The following is a 20,518-nucleotide window of genomic DNA, read 5'->3' on the forward strand; positions in this document are numbered from 1 at the left end:
TGTTCTGTGTTGTGTCCAGGCTGTGTGAATAAACGAGTTGTACCTCCCCAGACAGGGCCAGAGCTCCTTCGAGGATAGCTCACACTCACAACTAGCAGGATGAAAGAAATCCCTCCAAATCCAACTAAATAAATGAAACCATTTCAATTTAAGCATTAATAATGCATGTACAGTACAGTATGTGTGGAATCCGGTTGCGTTCTGCAAGTAATTAAAGGCAACATGGCTAAAAATAATTAAACATTATCTTTAATACAATCTAAAATACTTCCCTAGACTGTTTTGTTGTTTTTTCTAACCTAAATTGCTTGTAACACTATTGAGAGTCTCTGGCTCTCAGTCGCGTGTAACTAAAATAAATTAAGTGGGTATCTCAAACATCATGGGATGATATTTAGAAATGTTCAGACTGTGCGCTGATGGTGCGTGTATGCAAGATCTCAACGTTGTATGTACAAATTAAACAGATCTCTCCCCCCCCCCAATTTTTAGTCAAAGCACAGAATTTAAATCTATTTTTATAAGTAGAAACAAATGGAAAATGATTAGAATTTACTAGGACAACTAACAATTTAAATATACTAACACTTACACAGCAGATTCAATTCAACAACTCGTGTACATGCTCAAAAGTTGTAATTATCACGCTCACAAAAGTACTCATAAGGAATAACCAAACAATAAGTGAATTGCTGAATAACTAAGCTACAATTCTTAATACTAATTAAATACACACTTCTGCATTATAGTGTTAATGTTAATTTGGGACAAGAGCACTTATTGGGTTGTTATATCTTGTTTCTGAATGTAACTATTTTGATACCATGACACACCCAGTAGAATATCACAGTCAAGGATACCACTTTCAATCTGGAGCTCAGGTTACTGAGTTCCACATGTTCTCCATGAGAATGTGTGTGTGTGTTGTGTACTATATACCTGTAGAAGCTTCAGATCCTAATCAGGATTAAGTAGTTAATGAGGAAGAATTAATTAAATAAATAAAAAGTATGGGCTCCAATAGGAGGCATCGAATGGACAATATCCAGAAGTTCATTGGTGAGCATAAACGGCAAATACATTGTCATGAGACATTGTCAGGTGTCTCTGATTTCAGCATTACATTAGTTAAATGTAAAGCTGCTACTCTGGATAACTCTGTTAAACTGAACAAAATTTCTTAATATCCAGAAATTACTCTGACAATCTGTTGGGACTAAATGGCGAATAAGAATTTCATTTTAAACAGAGCAGAAGCCAAACCCGAACTAAACAAACTGAAGAAAATGGAAGTAGTTCATTACCCTGTACACTGCACGTCAATCACTAATATTCTCTTACTGGACTATTAAAAGACATTATAGAGGTGTGTGCACCAAAGTGAAAGCCACGATTATTGAAGTGGTAGATACAAATCAAATGAAATGTACAGTCGGGTTGGGAGGGAATCAGAGTTAATCATTGGGGAGGTGTTCAGAGAGGAGTTGCCATGTGCGTCAGGGAGTGTGAGCAGCATGACTCTCAACCAATCTCATTATCGAGCACGCACACGCACACACACACACACGCACCTCCTTAATCTGCTCATCACATTTCTCCCGCACTCCTCCCCCCACTGTTAACAGTTACTCACAGATACACACCCATCCACATAATTGTAATTTGCTGTCGTGGTAACAGCTGTGTTCAGAAACAGTATCAGCTGTTTTGAATAAGCTGAATGAGAAAAAGGATACCATAAATGCAACAGTTTATGGTGCTTTTTCAGCTGTTGTAACAGTTCTCTCTCTCTCTCACATACACACAAATATATATATTTGTGTGTGTGTGAGATACACACACACACACGATTTTAAGGAGCTTTTAAGGAGCGATTTTAATTTCTTGTGCACCGGCTACTGGTCCGTCGCGACAGTACCAACCCCCCCCCCCCCCCCAGCTCCGAGCCTACTGCCGCTGCGTGTCAGGCCCACAGTGCGTCTCGTCGCGAGAGCCCATCTGCATTCCCATGGTGGGCCCCCGCTCGGTGCTGGACCTGGAATGAGAAGTCTTGTAATGCCAGGAACCATCGGGTTACCCTGGCGTTAGTGTCTTTGGCCTTGGCCATCCACTGCAGTGGGGCGTGGTCTGTCACCAGGACAAAGTGCCGACCGGCCAGGTAATATCGGAGCTCCTCTATGGCCCACTTTATCGCCAGGGCCTCTTTTCCCACGGCTGCATATTTCTTCTCAGCAGGGGACAGCTTCCGACTGATGTAGAGGACCGGGTGTTCCTCTCCGTCGAAAGTCTGGGAGAGAACTGCGTCCAGCCCGGTTTCGGACGTGTCGGTGTGCACAGTAAATGGAAGGGTGAAGTCTGGGTTGTGTAGTACTGGAGCGCTGGTGAGGGCGTCTTTCAGGGCTTGGAAGGCCCTCTCCGCTTCAGCTGACCACTTCACCCGGTCCGGCTGGCCCTTTTTCGTGAGGTCTGAGAGGGGGGAGGCTACAGAGGAGAAGTTAGGCACGAATCAGCGATAGTACCCCGCCAACCCCAAAAAGGCACGTACCTGTTTCTTTGATGTGGGCTGGGGATAGGTTTTTACTGCCTCAATTTTCTTCATCTGGGGCTTTAGCAGGCCCCGGCCGATATGGTACCCGAGGTACTGTGCCTCCGTTAGCCCCAAGTGGCACTTTTTGGGGTTGGCCATCAGCCCAGCCTTCCGGAGCTCCTTCAGGACCTCCCCCAAGTGGAACAAGTGGTCCGACCACGTGGAGGAGCGGATAACCACATCGTCTAGGTAGGCCGCTGCGAAGAGGCGATGTGGGCACAGGACAATGTCCATTAAACGCTGGAACGTTGCGGGCGCTCCGTGGAGCCCAAAGGGGAGAACCCGGTACTGCCAGTGGCCGTTTGCCGTGCTGAATGCCGTCTTCGGCCTTGCCTCTGGAGCTAGGGCCACTTGCTAGTACCCCTTGGTGAGATCCACGGTGGATATGAACCGGGCTCTCCCCAGTCGCTCCACCAGGTCGTCCACTCGGGGAGGGGATAGCTGTCAAATTCTGAGACCTGGTTCAGCTTCCGGAAGTCCTTGCATAGCCGCATACTTCCGTCGGGTTTTGGCACGACGACAATGGAGCTGGACCAGGGGCTGTTGGACTCCTCGATGATATTATCTCGCAACATTCGGCTAACCTCCTCCTCGATAGCCTGGCGGCGGGCCTCTGGGACTCGATAGGGCCGCTGTTGCACCACCACTCCCGGCTGGGTCTTGATTTCGTGGTGGACCAGTTGCGTCAACCCTGGGGAGGTAGAGAACACATCTGTAAATTGGCCCACCAACTCTGATAACTCCTGTTTTTGCCCGGGAGTGAGATCTTCACCCAGCTGGACCACTGTACCCTCATCCTGGCTTGTCTCCAAGGTCGCAAACGCTGACACTATTGGGGCTGGCTCTACCCACTTCTTCAACAGGTTTATGTGGTACATTTGGGTGTCGGCTCGCTTACCGGGCTGTCGCAGGCAATAGTTCACAGGCCCCTTCCTCTCAAGAACAGTGTAGGGCCCTTGCCATCGGGCTAGGAACTTGCAGGAACTGTTCGGTACTAGCAGGAGCACCCGGTCACCAGGTTGGAACTCTCGGGGTTGTGCTGGCTGGTCGTACACTCGCTTCTGCTCCTCCTGGTCGGGTTTCATGTGCTCCTGGACGATCGGGGCCACTCGGTCAATCTTCTCCTACATTTCCTGCACATGTTCAATGAGCGAGCGGAATGGGGAGGGCTGTTCCTCCCAGGCTTCACGAGCCACGTCCAGCAGTCCTCAAGGCCGCCGTCTGAAGAGGAGTTCAAAGGGAGTGAAGCCCGTGGAGGCTTGGGGGCACTCCCGGACAGCAAAAAGTACATAGGGCAGGAGGAGGTCCCAGTTTCTTCCTTCCTCGTTTACCACCCTTCGTAGCATTTGCTTTAAGGTTTCATTGAACCTTTCGGTGAGCCCGTCGGTCTGGGAGTGGTAGACGGACGCTTTCAGGTGCTTAACCTGCAACAGCCGACACAGATCAGACATTAGCTTGGATACAAAAGGCGTACCTTGGTCGGTTAAGATGTCTTTTGGTATCCCCACGCGGCTGAAGAGGAGCATCAGCTCTTTCGCGATATTGCGGGAAGTGGCTTTGCGGAGGGGCACTGCCTCAGGGTATCGGGTGGCGTAGTCCAGGATGACAAGTATGCACTCGTGACCCCGGGCGGTCTTGGGGAGTGGCCCCACGAGGTCCATACCAACCCGCTTGAAGGGGACGCCTATGACAGGCAGAGGAATAAGGGGAGCCGGCGGGGGCCTCCGTGGGGCGGTGCACTGGCACTGGGGACAACGTTGGCAGAAGCCCCGGACTTCTGCGTCCATCCCTGGCCAAACAATGCGATCCCTTAGCTTTTCCAGAGTGTTTCGTGACCCCAGGTGGCCGCCGAGCGGGTGGGTGTGGACCAGGTGCATCAGTGTCTGTGTTTTGGTTTTGGGGACTACCAGGAGGTCCACAAGCTCCCCTCGGCGGCAGGCTCGTTGGTAGAGGAGGCCGCCCCGAACGAGGAAGTAGGAGGAGGGGAGTCTCTGGTCAGGGTCCTGGTCGACCCCCTCTATCTGTCGCACCTGGGCCCAGCAGTGTTTCAGGCGGTTGTCTTCCTTCTGCTCCCTCCCAAAATTTCCCTGCCGGTTCACCTGTTGGAACACAGACAACATGGGGTTAGCGTGTGTGTGCGGCTTATCTTCGGCTGTGGCGTCCCCCTCGTCTTGCGCCAAGCAGGCCCGCTGGGCTCGGGTCACCCACTGCCGGGTTTTGGCGCTGGGCCGGTCCGGAACCCTGGCCAGTCTCTCCCAAGGAGCAGGGGCACCGGGAGGTCGGGGATAACGCCGACTAGGAGTGGCCAGGTGCCTGCTTTACCCCAGATCTGGACCTCAGTCGCTGGGACTTCCCTGGTATCCCCATGGACACAGGTCACGGTGATTGTCCCGTCCTGGCCAAATTGTTTTGGCAGGACTGTCAGCCGGGCGAGGATCACAGTACTCCCAGAGTCAAGCAAGGCGGTGACTGGGCTCCCTTTGACCCATACCGACAGGGTAGGGGCTCTTGGCGGCCTCGGCGTGTGGAGTGCACATCCCGCCAACCAGGGATTTTGGGCCTTCTTGGGTGGCCCCAGGTCCGGCTTCGTTGGCATGGGCTCATCTCTGGGCGTCCCATAGGCGGTTGGGCTTCGGAGGGCCCTCCCCCTCTCAGAGTAGCGCTGGCGGTCGGGCCAGTGGGGCAGGTATACTCGGGGCAGACTACGGGACCGCCGTCCTTCCCGGGATCACCGAGAGGTGTGGTGGCGGCGGGAGTCGCTGTTTTCAGGGCCACTAATTCTTGGGTCACGGCCTGTACGCTGTGCGCGAGCTGCTGTGTCACTGTCTGTTGCTGGAGGCTTGCCTCTAGCAGGCGTTGCAACGTGGGGTCCATTTTTTTCTTCTATTTATATTATATATATGTGTGTGTATTTATTTTTATGGGTGGGTCTGTGCTCGTGCCCGCATCCTCCACCTAATATCCTTCCCGGTGTAAGGATATTAGCCCATGGTGGGTGGAGCACAGACACACAGGAGGCCATTGTAACTGCGAAACGACAGTTTTCTTTATTTATGAGGTTCTGGGGGTGTGCGTGAGTGTGACGGTGTGTTTGCGTGTGGGCGTGGCAGTGTGTGGTGCGGGATCAGTGGGCTGCAGGGCTTCCGGGGTCGCACCAATGCTTTCTGGAGGAATCGAGGCTCTTCTCGGCAGTCAGGCAGCGCCGCGTGTGCAGCTAGGGGGTGGAGGCTTCGTTCAAGTCCAAGTCTTCTGCAAGGGAGAAACAAACACACACACAAAGCCGATTAGACAACACGCATAGTGACACCAATGCTAATATCTCGCAGAAAGCCACGCGCACTTGTCACGTGAGCGGAATCTCTCGCGTCGAGTGGAAGAGCGGCCCTTAATACTCTCCCCTCGTCCGCTGGATGGTGGAATTCTCCCGTGTGGCGCACCAGTCATCGGCCGGGGGTGTGTCAGTGGCCCCGCCCCACCGCTATGTGCTTCCTGCTTGTCCACAACATTGCAGCGGGGCCGTCTCTTCAGCCCCAGCGCGGTAGTCGGGGAAGGAGCGATTTTAATTTCTTGTGCGCCGGCTACCGGTCCGTCGCGACAATATACACACACACATATACACATATATATATATATACACACATATATATATATACACATACATACATTATATATATATATATATATATATATATATATATATATATATATATATATATATATATATATATATATATATATATATATATATACACACACACACGCATTATATAAATATATATACACACACACGCACATACACAGTGCCTTCCACTAATATTGGCACCTTTGGTAAATATGAGCAAAGAAGGCTGTGAGAAATTGTCGTTATTGCTTAACCTTTTGACCTCTTGTTTAAAAAAAATCACAAAAATACTCTGCTCTCATGGAACTAAAACTATTGCCAACACAACATGGGTATATCCCCCCAAAAAATCTTTGTTAAATATAGGTGTGCAACAATTATTGGCACCCTTTTAGTCAATGCTTTGTGCTACCTCCCTTTGCCAAGATAACAGCTCTGAGTCTTCTCCTATAATGCATGATGAGGTTGGAGAATACATGGCAAGGGAACTGAGACCATTCCTCCATACAGAATCTCTCCAGATCCTTCAAATTTCAAGGTCCATGCTGGTGGACTCTCCTCTTCGGTTCACCCCACAGGTTTCCTATGGGTTTCAAGTCAGGGGACTGGGATGGCCATGGCAGATCCTTGAGTTTGTGGTCAGTAAACCATTTTTGTGTTGATTTTGATGTATGTGTTGGATCATTGACCTGCTGGAAAATCCAACCATGGCCCATTCTAAGCTTTCTGGCAGAGGCAGTCAGGTTTTCATTTAATATCTGTTGATATTTGATAGAAATTTGCTAAAAATTTGCTAGAAATAAAAGCAGTTGAATGTGATTGGACGTTTATTTTTTATTGATATAGAGATAGATAGAGATATAGTGTGCATGTATGGGTTCTCATAGAAAATAATGGTCATTGCCTCGCAATAGAGTCATCGCATCAAGATACAAGAGGCTGGAATAAAAAGCTAAGCAGATGGAGAAATGTGCATCAGCAATGGGATTTTCTCCCCAGAGCCGTAGGTACCTGGATTTGGGAAACAGGATTAGCCAGTGTGTAATTATTCGGGTGGGTATGCCTGCCATGCACCGTGTCTGTGTGGGGGAGTGAAGAGGCTGTGGGTATTATGAGGACATCTAGAAAATTAAATTGTTTCTTAACAACTGAATTTAATTGGAATTTTCAAACTGAATTTTTCAAAGAAATATGCATGATGTTTGTTAAGCCATGTCCTGAGCACTAAAAAACAAAGCTTAATTCAAGAAAAGATGCAACAGTTGACAGCAGGGAAATCCCTTTTTAATTCATTTGATTTAGCAAAATGGCTTCAGACTGGCACTATAGAGTGCTCCCATTCGTTAAGAGTAGAATAAAAATAACTACTACATGGTGAGTTAATTGACAGCCTGAGGAATAAAAAGTTCCATATGCCTCTATATAGCTCCTCATATGGTCTTCTATCTATCACCATAGTAATATCGGATAATCCACAATGAAAAATCCAGCCTGGTGCCACAGTGAGGTCACAGACTTGCCAAGACAGTATAGCAACACAAGCTTCATTCGAGAATTTATCAACCAGAACAGACTTGTCTTTGGGGCAACAGTTGCAAGAAGAAGCCTCAAGACAAGACAGAGTGAGAAGAGCCAAGTAAGCTAGAAGAGAAAAGAGACAGTGTTTCGCTAAAAATAGTGGCGCACCCGCATGCACTTCCAAGAAGACAGAGACCTCCTCTCTAGATGCAGGCCAGACTTAAAGAGTCCTTGTTGAAGTCTCAACAATACTCATTCTTCCCCATTGGCTTTTTTCTCGATTTGATTTGATTTGATTTGATTTGATGAGTTATGGCGATAGCAGGTGCAAATGTGCTCAGCAATCCCTGAGCTGTGTGATGTGAAAAGACACACTCATCTTGGCTGTAGGGGACAGAATGGAGTGATGACAGAATGGGAGTGTGTGTGTGTGTGTGAGCAGGCTGATGAGTCTGGCTCCACAGACGGGTCGAGATTGTAGGGACCCAGTGGCACCCACCACGGCAAAACTGTCTTGGCACCTCTTTCCATTTCACAATCCACACACACACACACACACACACACACACACAGGAAACGCGTTGGAACAGGTTGGCTACAGACTATACGCTGATCCTGGATTAACAGATGAATCAAATATAGCCATCCAAAATCTCAGCTATATGAAGAAAAAAAAGAAAAAAAAAAAGAAAAGAGCATGGGTGGCATTAATAACACGCACACACACACAAATGCTATTTCTGTTCTGTTATGCTAATGCTCAAAACACACATTTTACCAGAATGAATAATGCATTTTAAGTGTCTAAAATATGCTTGACTGCTTTGATTTCTGTGTATATTGCAGAAAAGATAAGAGCACAATAACGGTAATATTGAGCTTGGTATGTGGTCACATTCAAAAATAACAATTTACACCGCAGTGCTGTCGAATTCTCAAATTCTGATTGTCCATAAGTTATAGTAATGTGCTAGTTCTAACGTGTTATTCAGCTCATTTGCAGGGACTCGTACGGTAAAAGCTCCACATGATTTAAAGCTAATAATATGGGAAAAAATTCTGTGATTAAGCAAAGAAAATACAGAAAGCTTTAATAATTATGCACCATTTAATGAAGGAGGGTCGGGAGCACATTGTAATAGTTTGTACGTTTTCTGCCGTAAAGGAAAGTCTACGGGACAGGAGTGTTTGCATCTTCTGGTTTCCAGGTTACATGACTAGCTGCGTTTTTTTTGTTTCGTTATCTTCAAGAGAGGTGAAGAGAGAGACTGGTGAGGGAATGACTTTTTATAGTTGCTATAACAAAAGCGATGACGAGAACTAACTTGTTCTGTAGATGTTCCACAACAATAAATGTAACTGTAAATGGATAAAAGGTATAGCATGTCGTTCGTTAGTAAAGCAAAGTAATCATTGGCGAAACTGTTTTGGTTTAAACGTTTAAAACACGTTGGGACTTATGATTATAGAAAAATAATCCACGTCAGGGTGGTAAAGGCCCGCCATTTCATCACCCCGTGATGGATTATTCTCCTACAACAGCACGCTCCATGTTTTACTCCTTACTTGCCAATGCCATAGAATTTTTGTAATGTCCCATATATATATATATATATATATATATATATATATATATATATATATATATATATATATATATTTATTTATTTTACAGCAGCCTAGCTGACATGATCCCAACCGTGTTATGGAGGCTTATTAGTCCCAAAACTCTGTCATTTTCCATTTACTATTTAGGACAAATTACTAGCATACATCCTGCTCCTCTGGATGCAGTCCTCCGTAGGTTAATCTCCTTTTTACGTGGGACAACTGCAGGAGCCAGTGTTTAAATGCCTCTTAGGACCAAGCCCTCATGTCAGTGTTTATGGTCCAGAAGGCCTCTGAAACAACTCCCTATTACAGAACTCAGTGTTCTGTATTTTGTTGATTCGCTGCTGGAGTCATTCAGCACCAACCGCTTTCACCATCGTGAGGCACCGAGTTGCCATCTGTTCTCCGTGCTGTGGGACGCAGTTCTTCCTCCGGCACTGGCTCTGATGCTTTTTTTGTATTGCAGAGAAAAAGCATAAATTGGGTACAATGGAAACTCACAGTTAGCACATGAATGGATGTTGCACAAAGTACTCCAAAGGTGCCTGGCTGGACTTCAAACAGGGGAGGGCACATTTTGTGAAAAGCCAGGAGGATGTTCCATTACGCTGATCTTAAATAGAGGACGAACTCATGCGTTTTACAGCATGTCATTATCCTATTAGCAGCAGTGGAAGGTTAAGGGGTACATCATTAGACAAGGAGCTGCTTTCAAAAAATCTGCACTTTTTTGAATGCTGTTTCTGGTCACTTTATATTTTACCCTGTTTTACTAATAAGTAATAAGAGTGCACTGTTACACAAGCTAATAGTGACTAAGAAATGAAACTGCAGCGATATCCAGGCAAGAGAGCTTACAGGGTACAAGTTTACACTCGCTGGGCATTACCTATGAATATCGAAGCTTTTTGTAAACCCAGAACCTATTAACTGGGCGCTGAAAATGTAATTCTGTTAATACTGTGAAAGAAGTAAAACAATGTAGTATTTTTCCTAGCAGGCTATTAATACAAACCACTTGTTTTTGAACACTAGAAAGACCATTAAAAAACCCCCCCAAAAAACCATAGATCAATTAGCACTTCTGTGAATTCTGAAGCTGAAATGAAACAGGAGTGAAAATTATTGTGAAATGACCTTTCACTGCAGGGGATCATTACACATTTATTAGCTATACACCACCGTTAGCGATTCCATTACAAATTGAATGAAAATTTGGGTCGCTGTTGCAGAACAGAAATGTATGAAAATATAAAAAAGGTACAGCTCACAGAATATCATTGTCTTTTTTGGGGTTTTTTAGGACATAGTCATCTGTTTCATATTAAAACATCACACGCATTAGAGACTGGCACAAAGAACTTGAGTGAACATTTGTTTCAGGAAATCTCAATTAGTTAATTAGTTACATTTATATAGCGCTTTTTCTAGTCATTAAATAGCTTTACATAGTATGGGGTAAGGTGGGGTGAATCTGCTCAACCACCACTAGTATACTGTAGCTAGTATAGTGTAGCATCCACCTGGATGATGTGATGGCAGCCATAGTGCACCAGAACACCCACCACACACCAGCTATTAGTGGAGAGGAGAGAGTGATGTAGCCAATGTTAGCACATATTGAATGCACTGCCACATTTTATGACAGATTTATGAAAGTTAAATCTGTAAAGCCATCTGACACAGGCCCTTGAGTACACTTAGTGATTTGATCAAGAGTGTGACTTTACACTCACACTTTTAAATGTTCAAACCTCTAGCTAGATGTACTGAGAGGGAGCTTAAAATAACTACTTTCTTCCTAGTTTTTTTTTTTTCCCCTGATTTCATTTTCTTCACCACGTTATACAATAAAATTTGACAATCCAACCAGCAGGGACATTATTTATAATAACAATAACCTTGTACTGGGTACAATAAGAATGACATTAGTGCTTTGAGTTCATCCGCATTCACGGTATCTGACTCACACAAACGGTAATGCACACAGATGACAAATTAGACATAGACTTTTAAACCATGATGCAGTAATTAAACAGAAATGAACAAACTGAGGATACCAATCATTCTTCACTATAGTGTGTACCAAAAGTCTCTATATATAGGGGATTATGTTTGCCAGTACCATGTCGGTTGTGCATTCATCAGTGGATATTCATGGATGTCTACTTCTCAGTTGATCCAGAACACTTCCAGTCTTTTTGAATTTGTTAATAAGTTTGGCAAGTGTCGTGTGTGATGTGTTTGCCATGTTTCCTGTTAAAGTCCATCGCAACCTTGTGACAGGTTCCTGATCCAGCCATGAGAATGATTTCAATACGTTCTTCTTTTGTCAAAGGCGTTCTTAAAGGATATCTGAAAAATATATATTATATAATGTAAACTATGTATAAGGTTAATTCCTCCTATGCATGGAGACTTTTGGGACATCTTGTAGACGTATGGACCCTGGCCTCAAGGGAAATGTGGCTGATACACTGCACACTTGCCCTTATGAACTGTGCCATCAGCATCAAGTCAGTGAATCCAGCTGGGTTTGAATAATCTCTAGCTGCAAAAGAAATAAAAAAACAATGTTTGACAGTTTCAACAGCGGTACCATGAACTTATTGGCTAGGCAGTCAAGTGGAAAACCTTATGAAATAGTCTGACCTTGTTATAGAACTCCAACAGTTCCTGGTGGCTGAATTCCACATGAACCTTCTGTAGATGCTGGAAGCAATTGGAGGAGAGCAGAAAAAACAAAAAAACAACAACAGTGAGAAACAGACCCACTCAGCTGTCTACATAAAAGCGTCTCATGAATTATTAGTGCACATCTGTCTAGATAAAGTCAGTTCCATCAGAAGGCATACACACTGACCTAGTTTTGCCTGTAAAATTGCTTTATTAATAAAACAAAAACAAGCAAACTTGCTTCAACAAATACTAATCACAAAATGATTATATATATCGTTAAAATATTGTTTCATTTATAAAATAATAGCTGCAAAATGTGACAAAGAACATAAAATTCCTTTTGAGTTTATAAGCAATAGTATCAAGGTACCAGATACGTGAACAACAAAATGACAAGGTACAAGTATGTTAATATTCTATTATAATAATAATAAGAAGATTCCTCTCGCTTGTGTAATGTGGGAAGTTGCTGTCACTGAACCAGGAGACAGAGAGCTGTTCTGTACGTGTGATGCTCTTTGAACACCATGAACGAGCGCAAACGTGCATCAGAAAGGAAGGGTTAAACCCACTCTGGAGTTGCAGCACAAAAAAGCCAGGCTTCATTTGACAGATCTAGGTTAACAATAACGCACCACCAAATCACAGAGGTGGTCCTCAGAACTCAGATGATAAGCACTAGAACTAAAACAAGCGACATCCTCTTATCTTTAGCTCCATTTTGACAACACTGTGCTGAAATCTACAAAAATGCTGATGGCTTTGGAGAAACCACAGACAGTTATTTCTAATTTCTGAATGAAACTTTAATGACTAATGGTGATTCATGAGCTGTTCGAGTATGACATTTCTCATGGCTGAGCAAGTGAGGAATGGCTGACACAAAAAGGCACTTCTCATGAATCATTTGGTTATGTGAAATGCTTTTTTTGCTTCCTGTCAGTGAAATTCAGCATTTTCAGGAGGAAAAAAAAAGCATTTTGAGGTGACACCTTCTTATTAAAAAGTTTTCTACTTTCCACAACCCTTAGTTAACAAATTGTCGGGGGTGTAGACAGCTTACAGGGGCATCTCATAAAACTAGAATATCGTGGAAAAGTAATTTAATTAAAAAGTAGAACTTTCATATAGTCCAGATTCGTTACACTTGAAGTGAAATATTTCAAGCATTTTTTTGGTTTGGGCTTGATGATTATGGCGTACAGCTCATGGAAAAAAAAAAAATCCACTCAAAATATTAGAATAAAGAATGTATAATACAGAAATGTCGACCTTCTGAAAAGTATGTTCATTTATGCACTCAATACTTGGTCGAGGCTCCTTTTGCACGAATTACTGCATCAATGCGGCATGGTATGGAGGCAATCAGTCTGTGGCACTGCTGATGTGTTATGGAAGCCCAGGTTGCTTTGACAGCGGCCTTCAGCTTTGTATTGTTGGGTCTGGAGCCTCACAGATTCTCTATGGGGTTCAGGTGAGACGAGTTGGCTGGTCAATCAAACACAGTAATATCAGGGTCAGCAAACCAGTTACTAGTAGTTTTGGCACTGTGGGCAGGTGCCAATTCCTGCTGGAAAAGGAAATCAGCATCTCCATAAAGCTCGTCAGCAGATGGAAGCATGTCGTTCTCTAAAATCTCCTGGTAGACGCTGCATTGACTCTCGACTTGAGAAAACACAGTGGACAAACACCAGCAGATGACATGGCACCCCAAATCATCAATGACTGTGGAAACTTCACACTGGACTTCAAGCAACTTGGATTCTGTTCCTCTCCACTCTTCCTCCAGACTCTGGGACCTTGATTTCCAAATGAAATGCAAAATTGACTTTCATCTGAAAAATGTGTGTACTAAAGCAGACAGAGATTAAAGGCTCAGGAAACCTTTGCAGGTACTCTGAGTTAATTAATTAATTATCTGATTAGACCTCATTTCAGGTTGGCATTTCTGTATTATAAATTCTTTATTCTAATATTTTGAGATACTGGATTTTTGATTTCCATGAGCTGTAAGCTGTAGTCATCAAGATTAAAACAAAAAAAGGCTTGAAATGTTTCACTGTATGTGTAATGAATGTAGAATATATGAAAGTTCCACTTTTTAATTAAATTTTGGGGAAAAAATTAACTTTTCCACGATATTCGAATTTTTTGAGCTGCACCTGTACTAGAAGCAGTGGGCCTTTTCTAATTTATTCTGAATTATTTTATTGACTACAAAACATCTACACTCGTTTGTCATTTTTATCATTGTTTATCAGACGTTTACGCTCGTATATACAGAGTAAAATAAAACTGACTTGTAAATAAACAAATTAGAAAGAGACATACAGTATATTATTAGTCATAGATGTGGCAAGATGCTAGCAGATGTGCTGTACTATTACAGTTAAGTTACAATAGTGTTCTCACTTTGCTTGAGTGCATTCAGGAATAAGGGGAAAGAAGGAGGGAGACGTTTCTTATTACTAAATCTGCATGTTACCATTATATTTAACGCCTAGAAAAATAAGATTTAAATCAGGGGTGTCAAACTCAATTTCTGCCTGGGCCAAAGCAGCATTTCTGTGAGCCCATGGAAGGCCTTAAACGATGGTTATTGTGGGGGGTTTTCTTAAACGCAAAAGTATCTATTTTCTAATCTGATTACATTCAAATTCAATACAATATGGTGGTGTCTCGACAGTACATTTCTGATAAAGCACCAATAAGCATTGCCTGAATCTGTGTCTCAGATTTCCAGTTTAAAATGATTAAAACATTCAACTTAATAAAAGTACAATAATTGAAACCTAATGACTGTGTGATCCCTTCAGACTCTTAGCAGCATATAAAGAAAAGCTGTGCATTAGAATGTAACAAATTAAACATGGCTAAGCTTACACCAGTGTCACTCTTGGTGGCAGAATAAGAAAAGCCCTGTTCAGGTGATGCTTATTTGTGCTGTATCAGAAATGTACCATTGAGACACATGTTAGTTGTGCTGTCAGTCACGTAGCTCTCTGTAGCCACAGATGTGTTTTTTAGAACTCTGCTCTCTACACTATTGAATATGAACGTCCCAATCTCCATGGTGATTTTGTAGCTCAGATTCAATAAGCATGTGTGCAGTGTTCGTGGTATTAGCACAGATGTATTGTACACATATTGGGTGGATTCAGTGCACTTGAATGTTTCGATCCACCACCGACTGGCCATCAATGTCGTGGCTTACAAGGAAGCTGAAGTGCTTTTATATACACCAGACCCTAAAGACATGGGGGAATCTTCCAGCTCCTGCTTGCTGCTCAACACTGACGCTAATATGATAGTATGCTAGTATGCCAACATATTAGCTCATGGTATGCCTCCTGTATATTTGTCTGATTTGAGACAGAAGAGGAAGTTCCTTTTTTTTTTTTTTTTTTTTTTAGGTACAGGAGTGTGGGCTTAATTACATTTAAATGGCTAATACACTTCAGATAAATAATGAGTGGTATTTTATGGCAAATAGCCTAGTTTATTATGCAATCTGTTGAATGTATTGTTTCGATACAACGACATATTTTTAGATGCACGCGTGTAGCAGATTTGTTTCCACTTAACCAGCTTTTCAATCCACAAAATATATGTGATATATTCGCTGTGTCTCTGTACTAAGTCACAGTTTTAAGTGAACTATACAGCTGAACCATTGAGGACTATGCCCAAAATGTTGGATATTAGGGTACTATAGGCCGTTTCAAAATACTTTGTTTTGGTATGCTCCAGTGGACCATAACTGCCCAATGGGTCTTGAGTTTGCCACCATGTGTATTATATTGCACACACTAACAATTTCATAATTTTATTCATGAAATCCAAACAAAAGAAAACTCAGGATATAAAAGTCAGGGTCAATCTAAGAAATTCCAGCTGCAGTAACAGAAAAAATGACCAGCTATTTCTGGGAAACCATCACAAAAAAAAAAAAAAAAAAAAAAAAAAAAATGCAAGAAAGCTGAGAGTTAATTTGAAAAATGACAAACACTCAGTTGCAGTGAGACAGAACAAATTTGTCCTAAACAACTGTTTTATATTAGGTACTGAATATTAAATTCCAGGAGGCACAGTGGTATAGAGGGTAGCATTGCTGCTACACAGCTCCAGGGTCCCAGGTTTTACCCTGAGCTCAGATTATTGTCTGTTTCTGTACAAAGTCAGTCATTCTCAAGTGGTCCAATAATTTTAAAGTTGGTTCCTTGACCATTTAATTTTTTTTTTTTTTGAGTGATTACCTCAAAAATTTGCTTTGCAAAAAATGTTTTTTAAATTTATTTTATGTTATTTGGTTTAACTACGATGGCCATCTTTGTGTCATGGCACACAACAGATTTTGATTATACAGCTGTTTACAGAAACCTCAATATCTCAGCTCAGGATGGTCCTAGCTCCTTGGAACAAAAACTGATCTCTAGAGCACATTACAAGGTACAATGTATAAACATTTTGCACATTCTTGTTCCTTAGACTTAGAACTTAAGTCCAAATGTAATGCTCAAGATTGCTCACAGTTCCACGTTTAGGGTCGATTTATAATGGGAAGGGTTCGAGTCTCAGTCTTAATTTTTTTTAGGGGACACCTAGGCAAGTATAGTGTGCATGAACATTTCAGCTTTGAGACTTCTCTTATTTTTTATAGGGGTGAGAAAGTGCTCTTTTTATATTGCACATTCAGGTTGAATATCTCTGGTGAGGGAGCAGATACAGAAATAAGTCCTCTATAGTGGCATTTGTAGAGTTTGAGATTCCACTGGTTACAGTGTTAGGGCTTGTAGAAATCTCTAGAAAAGCCTATTTTGTTCATGCATTTTGAGAAATGAACAGATGTAATATAGGCATAACAAATAATAAAAATGAACAGTATTTTACAGTAACTATGTTTATGACTGACATACAACAGCTTATGCTTGTCAGTGAGGTCTATAACATTACTATATTTGATATTGGCTACAATAAAGCATGATCTCTCACAGGGTTCTTCAAATATGTACCAACATGATAGATCAGGGTTCTTCAAATCTGGTCCTCAAGGTCTACTGTCCTGCAGAATTTAGCTCCAACACTAATCAAACACACCTAAACAAGCTAAACTATGTCTTCAGGATTACTAGAAAATTACAGGCAGTTGAGTTTGGAAGTTGGAGCTAAACTCTGCAGATTTGAAGAACCCTGTGAGAGATCATAGATAATTGATGAATGATAATGATCGTTATCTATCAATTTAGTAAATTTAGTAAGAAACAGTATTTGTTAAACTCTTGTCTGCATTTGAATGAATCCTTTCCTGACACATTTGTATTCCAAAAAACTACTATTTATTATAAAACATGAATCATTTCAGGGTGCCAAGAACAGTGCGTCTTCATGGAGTTAACAGGAAATCAGCAATATTAAATAATTTGCTGTCATTTCAGTTCTTTTGCCAAGAGTAACTAATACGCCATTTGTGTGTGAAAATCTTGTCTTGATAAAGGCATTCTAATGCACATTGCTATGACTCAGTTGCCCCATTCATTCATTTCATTTCATACATCTAGTCATCATTTGCATAGGTATTTGTAACTTAATAGTAATTTATTAATTCAATCAACTGCTTGATCCTGATCAGGCTCATGGTGGATCACATTGCATGTGAGGCAGGAATACACCCTAGATGGGACGGCAGGGGCAATTTAGAGTATCCATTCCACCTACTAGCATGTATTGGGATGTGGAAGGAAGCCACAGAACCCGGAGGAAACTCACACAGACAAGAAAAACATGTACAGGTCATTCCACCTCAAGTGGTCCAATTCAGGTTGCTTGACCATTTTTAATTTTCTTAATTGTTCTTTTTGTGATTATCTCTATGTATTGGTCATCAATTCAAGCCAATTCTTTAAGAATTGTGCAGCTTGAGGGTAAAGTCCAAACTTTTTTTTACCAAGAAATATTATAAGCCTAGTATATCGCAGGTGTTGCAATTAATGCAATTCTAGCATGAACCCATATATTTTAGGGTTTCCTCAAACTAGTAGTTGATATTTACAAATGTGGTTGCATTAATCCCAATCAGAAATATTAAAGATGCTCGTGAGTATCAAAGACAGAGTTTGTGTGCAAATATTTTGAACTGTTATTGGGAATCATGCCTACCCAAGCCACACTTAAATGAAAAGGGTACATATTATTTTAGCCGTTTTCACTATCCTTACACACTGAACTAGTAGTTCAGCAATAAAAATAGACAAATTTCCCCATCCATCTGCATCCACCTTAAAAAAAAAACAACCCAAAAAAACAAACAAAAAAAACCCTAGCATCATGTCTCAAATCGTATACCCATGTACTATTCTAGACAGTTACTGTGTACTAACACTAACCGGTTTTCCTATTTTAGTTACATCTATAAAAACCTCTTATGTAGCCTTCAAACCTACCGAAATGTTTTGTATGACAGTCATCTGAATTTTCTAGATTAGTAAATATTTTTGAAGGTAAGGTCAGAGTTTTCGATTTGAGATGCAGCCCATGACAATAATCACAACGACAGCAGAAAGTTTTAAAGTGAGACAGAGCTTGTCAGAATGTTTAACATTGCAGTGCATAAAATCACTAAGTTTGAATAATGGACAGTGATGTTTTGGCTCCGATTTCCCATCTAGTGACTTAAACTTTTTGGATTGACATACAGTTGCAATCAAAATTATTCACCCCCCATTGCAAATCAGGTTTATTGTCAAAAATGTACAGACTTTCAGCTGTTTGCAATGAACAAATCAAACAAAATCAACTGAAATAGTTCAAAACAATGAATGCTTCAAGTGGTTTCCCAAATTCAACAGAAAATGCAACTTATAATGACTTCTCCAGTCTCAAAATTATTCAACCCCTGAATAGAATCCCTCACAACAGCACAAATAAACAAATCAGGTGTTGTCTCAAGCACACCCGATGCAACTAATCAAGGGCTTCATTAGGTGTGCTTGAGCTGGAACACATGAAATACCTGAACTGGCTAGGGGCAGAAAATTTATGAAATACCTGCCTACTTTTTATTTTCCTATAACACACCACACCACTTCTGAATAGACCGGTAAGTCTGAGTAAGGAATATTCCTTTGGTTTTAGACACTTACATTACACATACATATGCTACTGACATAAGAAAATGTTGACATGTTACAATCCTGGTCCTATATTATAAATCTGGATGGGGGAAAAAAAGAAGAAGAAGAAAAAAAGTATTGTGGTCAAGGATTGTGGTTGTAAAATATTACATTATTAACAATGGCAATTTCTCAATATACTCAATAAGATCTCTAAATAAATCAAGAAAAAGAATAGAAGGCAAATTCATGTTCCTGACTGTATGATTAACTCCTGAAGCATAAGTAACTAATTTTACATCCCAATACTGAAAGCTCTTCATCACCAACTTGGGTTGCCAGATGCAGCAACAGCTTCAGACTGAACTATATCCATAATTGGAGTTTGGCTTCACAGCATTGTTAGGGCATGCTAAAACTGCAAAATGGACTAAATCATTAAAATCAGGAGAAATAGCAGACAGTAAATGGTGTGTGATATTTTTAAATATACTAGAAAAAGAGTAATTTACAGTTTACCGAGTATTACAGTAAATTTAATAATTTACTGTTTCAAAAAGGCAATGGAAAATCTAATTGGGCTCTTTATTTAATCATAAACCAGTATTAATGCATATATATACACATATGCAGAAACAGATGTGCACCATCACCAAGGGTTCTAGGGGTTCAAAAAAAGAAGCCTATATGTTCTTTGTTCTATTTTAAATTGACATATATTGACCATGTGAATCTCAAACTCAAGTACTGACCAGAGCAGAGCTCTCCCCCAAACATCCTTAATTATGGATAAACCCCCTCCCCAATTCCTAGGTTAACTGGTTGCCATGGCCACCGAGCTCTCGGAAAGGCTTTTCCGCTGTACCGTGCTGTCTGTCTCCACACAAAATGTCAGTCTTCCTTTGTGCACTCGTAGCACTGCTCCGAGGAATACATTGTAAAGTTTTGTGTCTGTGTCAGTCATTTCAAGATGGTGGGAGTTTCTCAGGGATAATGGTGAAAACTGGGACGCCATACTGGCCAAAGCGACATGTAAACAACTCCACTTAAATGCAATTTTCCATAATGTGTGGCCTGATATTTCATATTCATCCTATCCGTCTGAAAATATAAGGAAAAATGTGTGTGAATAACTTAACTGAAGAGCACTGCTATGAAATGCCAATGAAACCTGCTGACAAATTTATCGAACATACTGCGTCGTTTTAGAGACGTGCTATCTACGTGTGTTCTACATCTAAATGTGTTCTGCATCCTGTCTAGAAGGAATTTGTTTCAAATATTTGGCCATGCAGCCTGATGTTAACAAGAAACAAACAGTATTCAAATGCGAGTTTAAACAATAACTTCAATCCAAAAGACAAACAAAAAGTTCAACAAACGTCTCAAGCG

At 41.7% G+C, this 20,518-nt stretch overlaps 1 protein-coding gene across 2 annotated transcripts in view; it reads right to left on the reverse strand.

Moving 5' to 3' along the window:
• Nucleotides 1-10,211: 10,211 nt before the first annotated feature.
• The window catches only part of commd10 (COMM domain containing 10), a 58,065-nt gene continuing 47,758 nt past the window's right edge, over nt 10,212-20,518 (reverse strand). For both annotated transcript variants that reach the window (XM_053625001.1, XM_053625000.1), the window contains 2 exons: nt 11,991-12,050; nt 10,212-11,889 (listed from right to left, as the gene is read on the reverse strand). In XM_053625001.1, coding sequence (XP_053480976.1) covers nt 11,851-11,889; nt 11,991-12,050 — 99 coding nt within the window. In that variant the 3' untranslated portion in view covers nt 10,212-11,850. The remainder of the gene's footprint in view (nt 11,890-11,990; nt 12,051-20,518) is intronic.

The sequence above is a fragment of the Ictalurus furcatus genome, chromosome 5 (assembly GCF_023375685.1).
Source record: "Ictalurus furcatus strain D&B chromosome 5, Billie_1.0, whole genome shotgun sequence".
Lineage (NCBI taxonomy): Eukaryota > Metazoa > Chordata > Actinopteri > Siluriformes > Ictaluridae > Ictalurus > Ictalurus furcatus.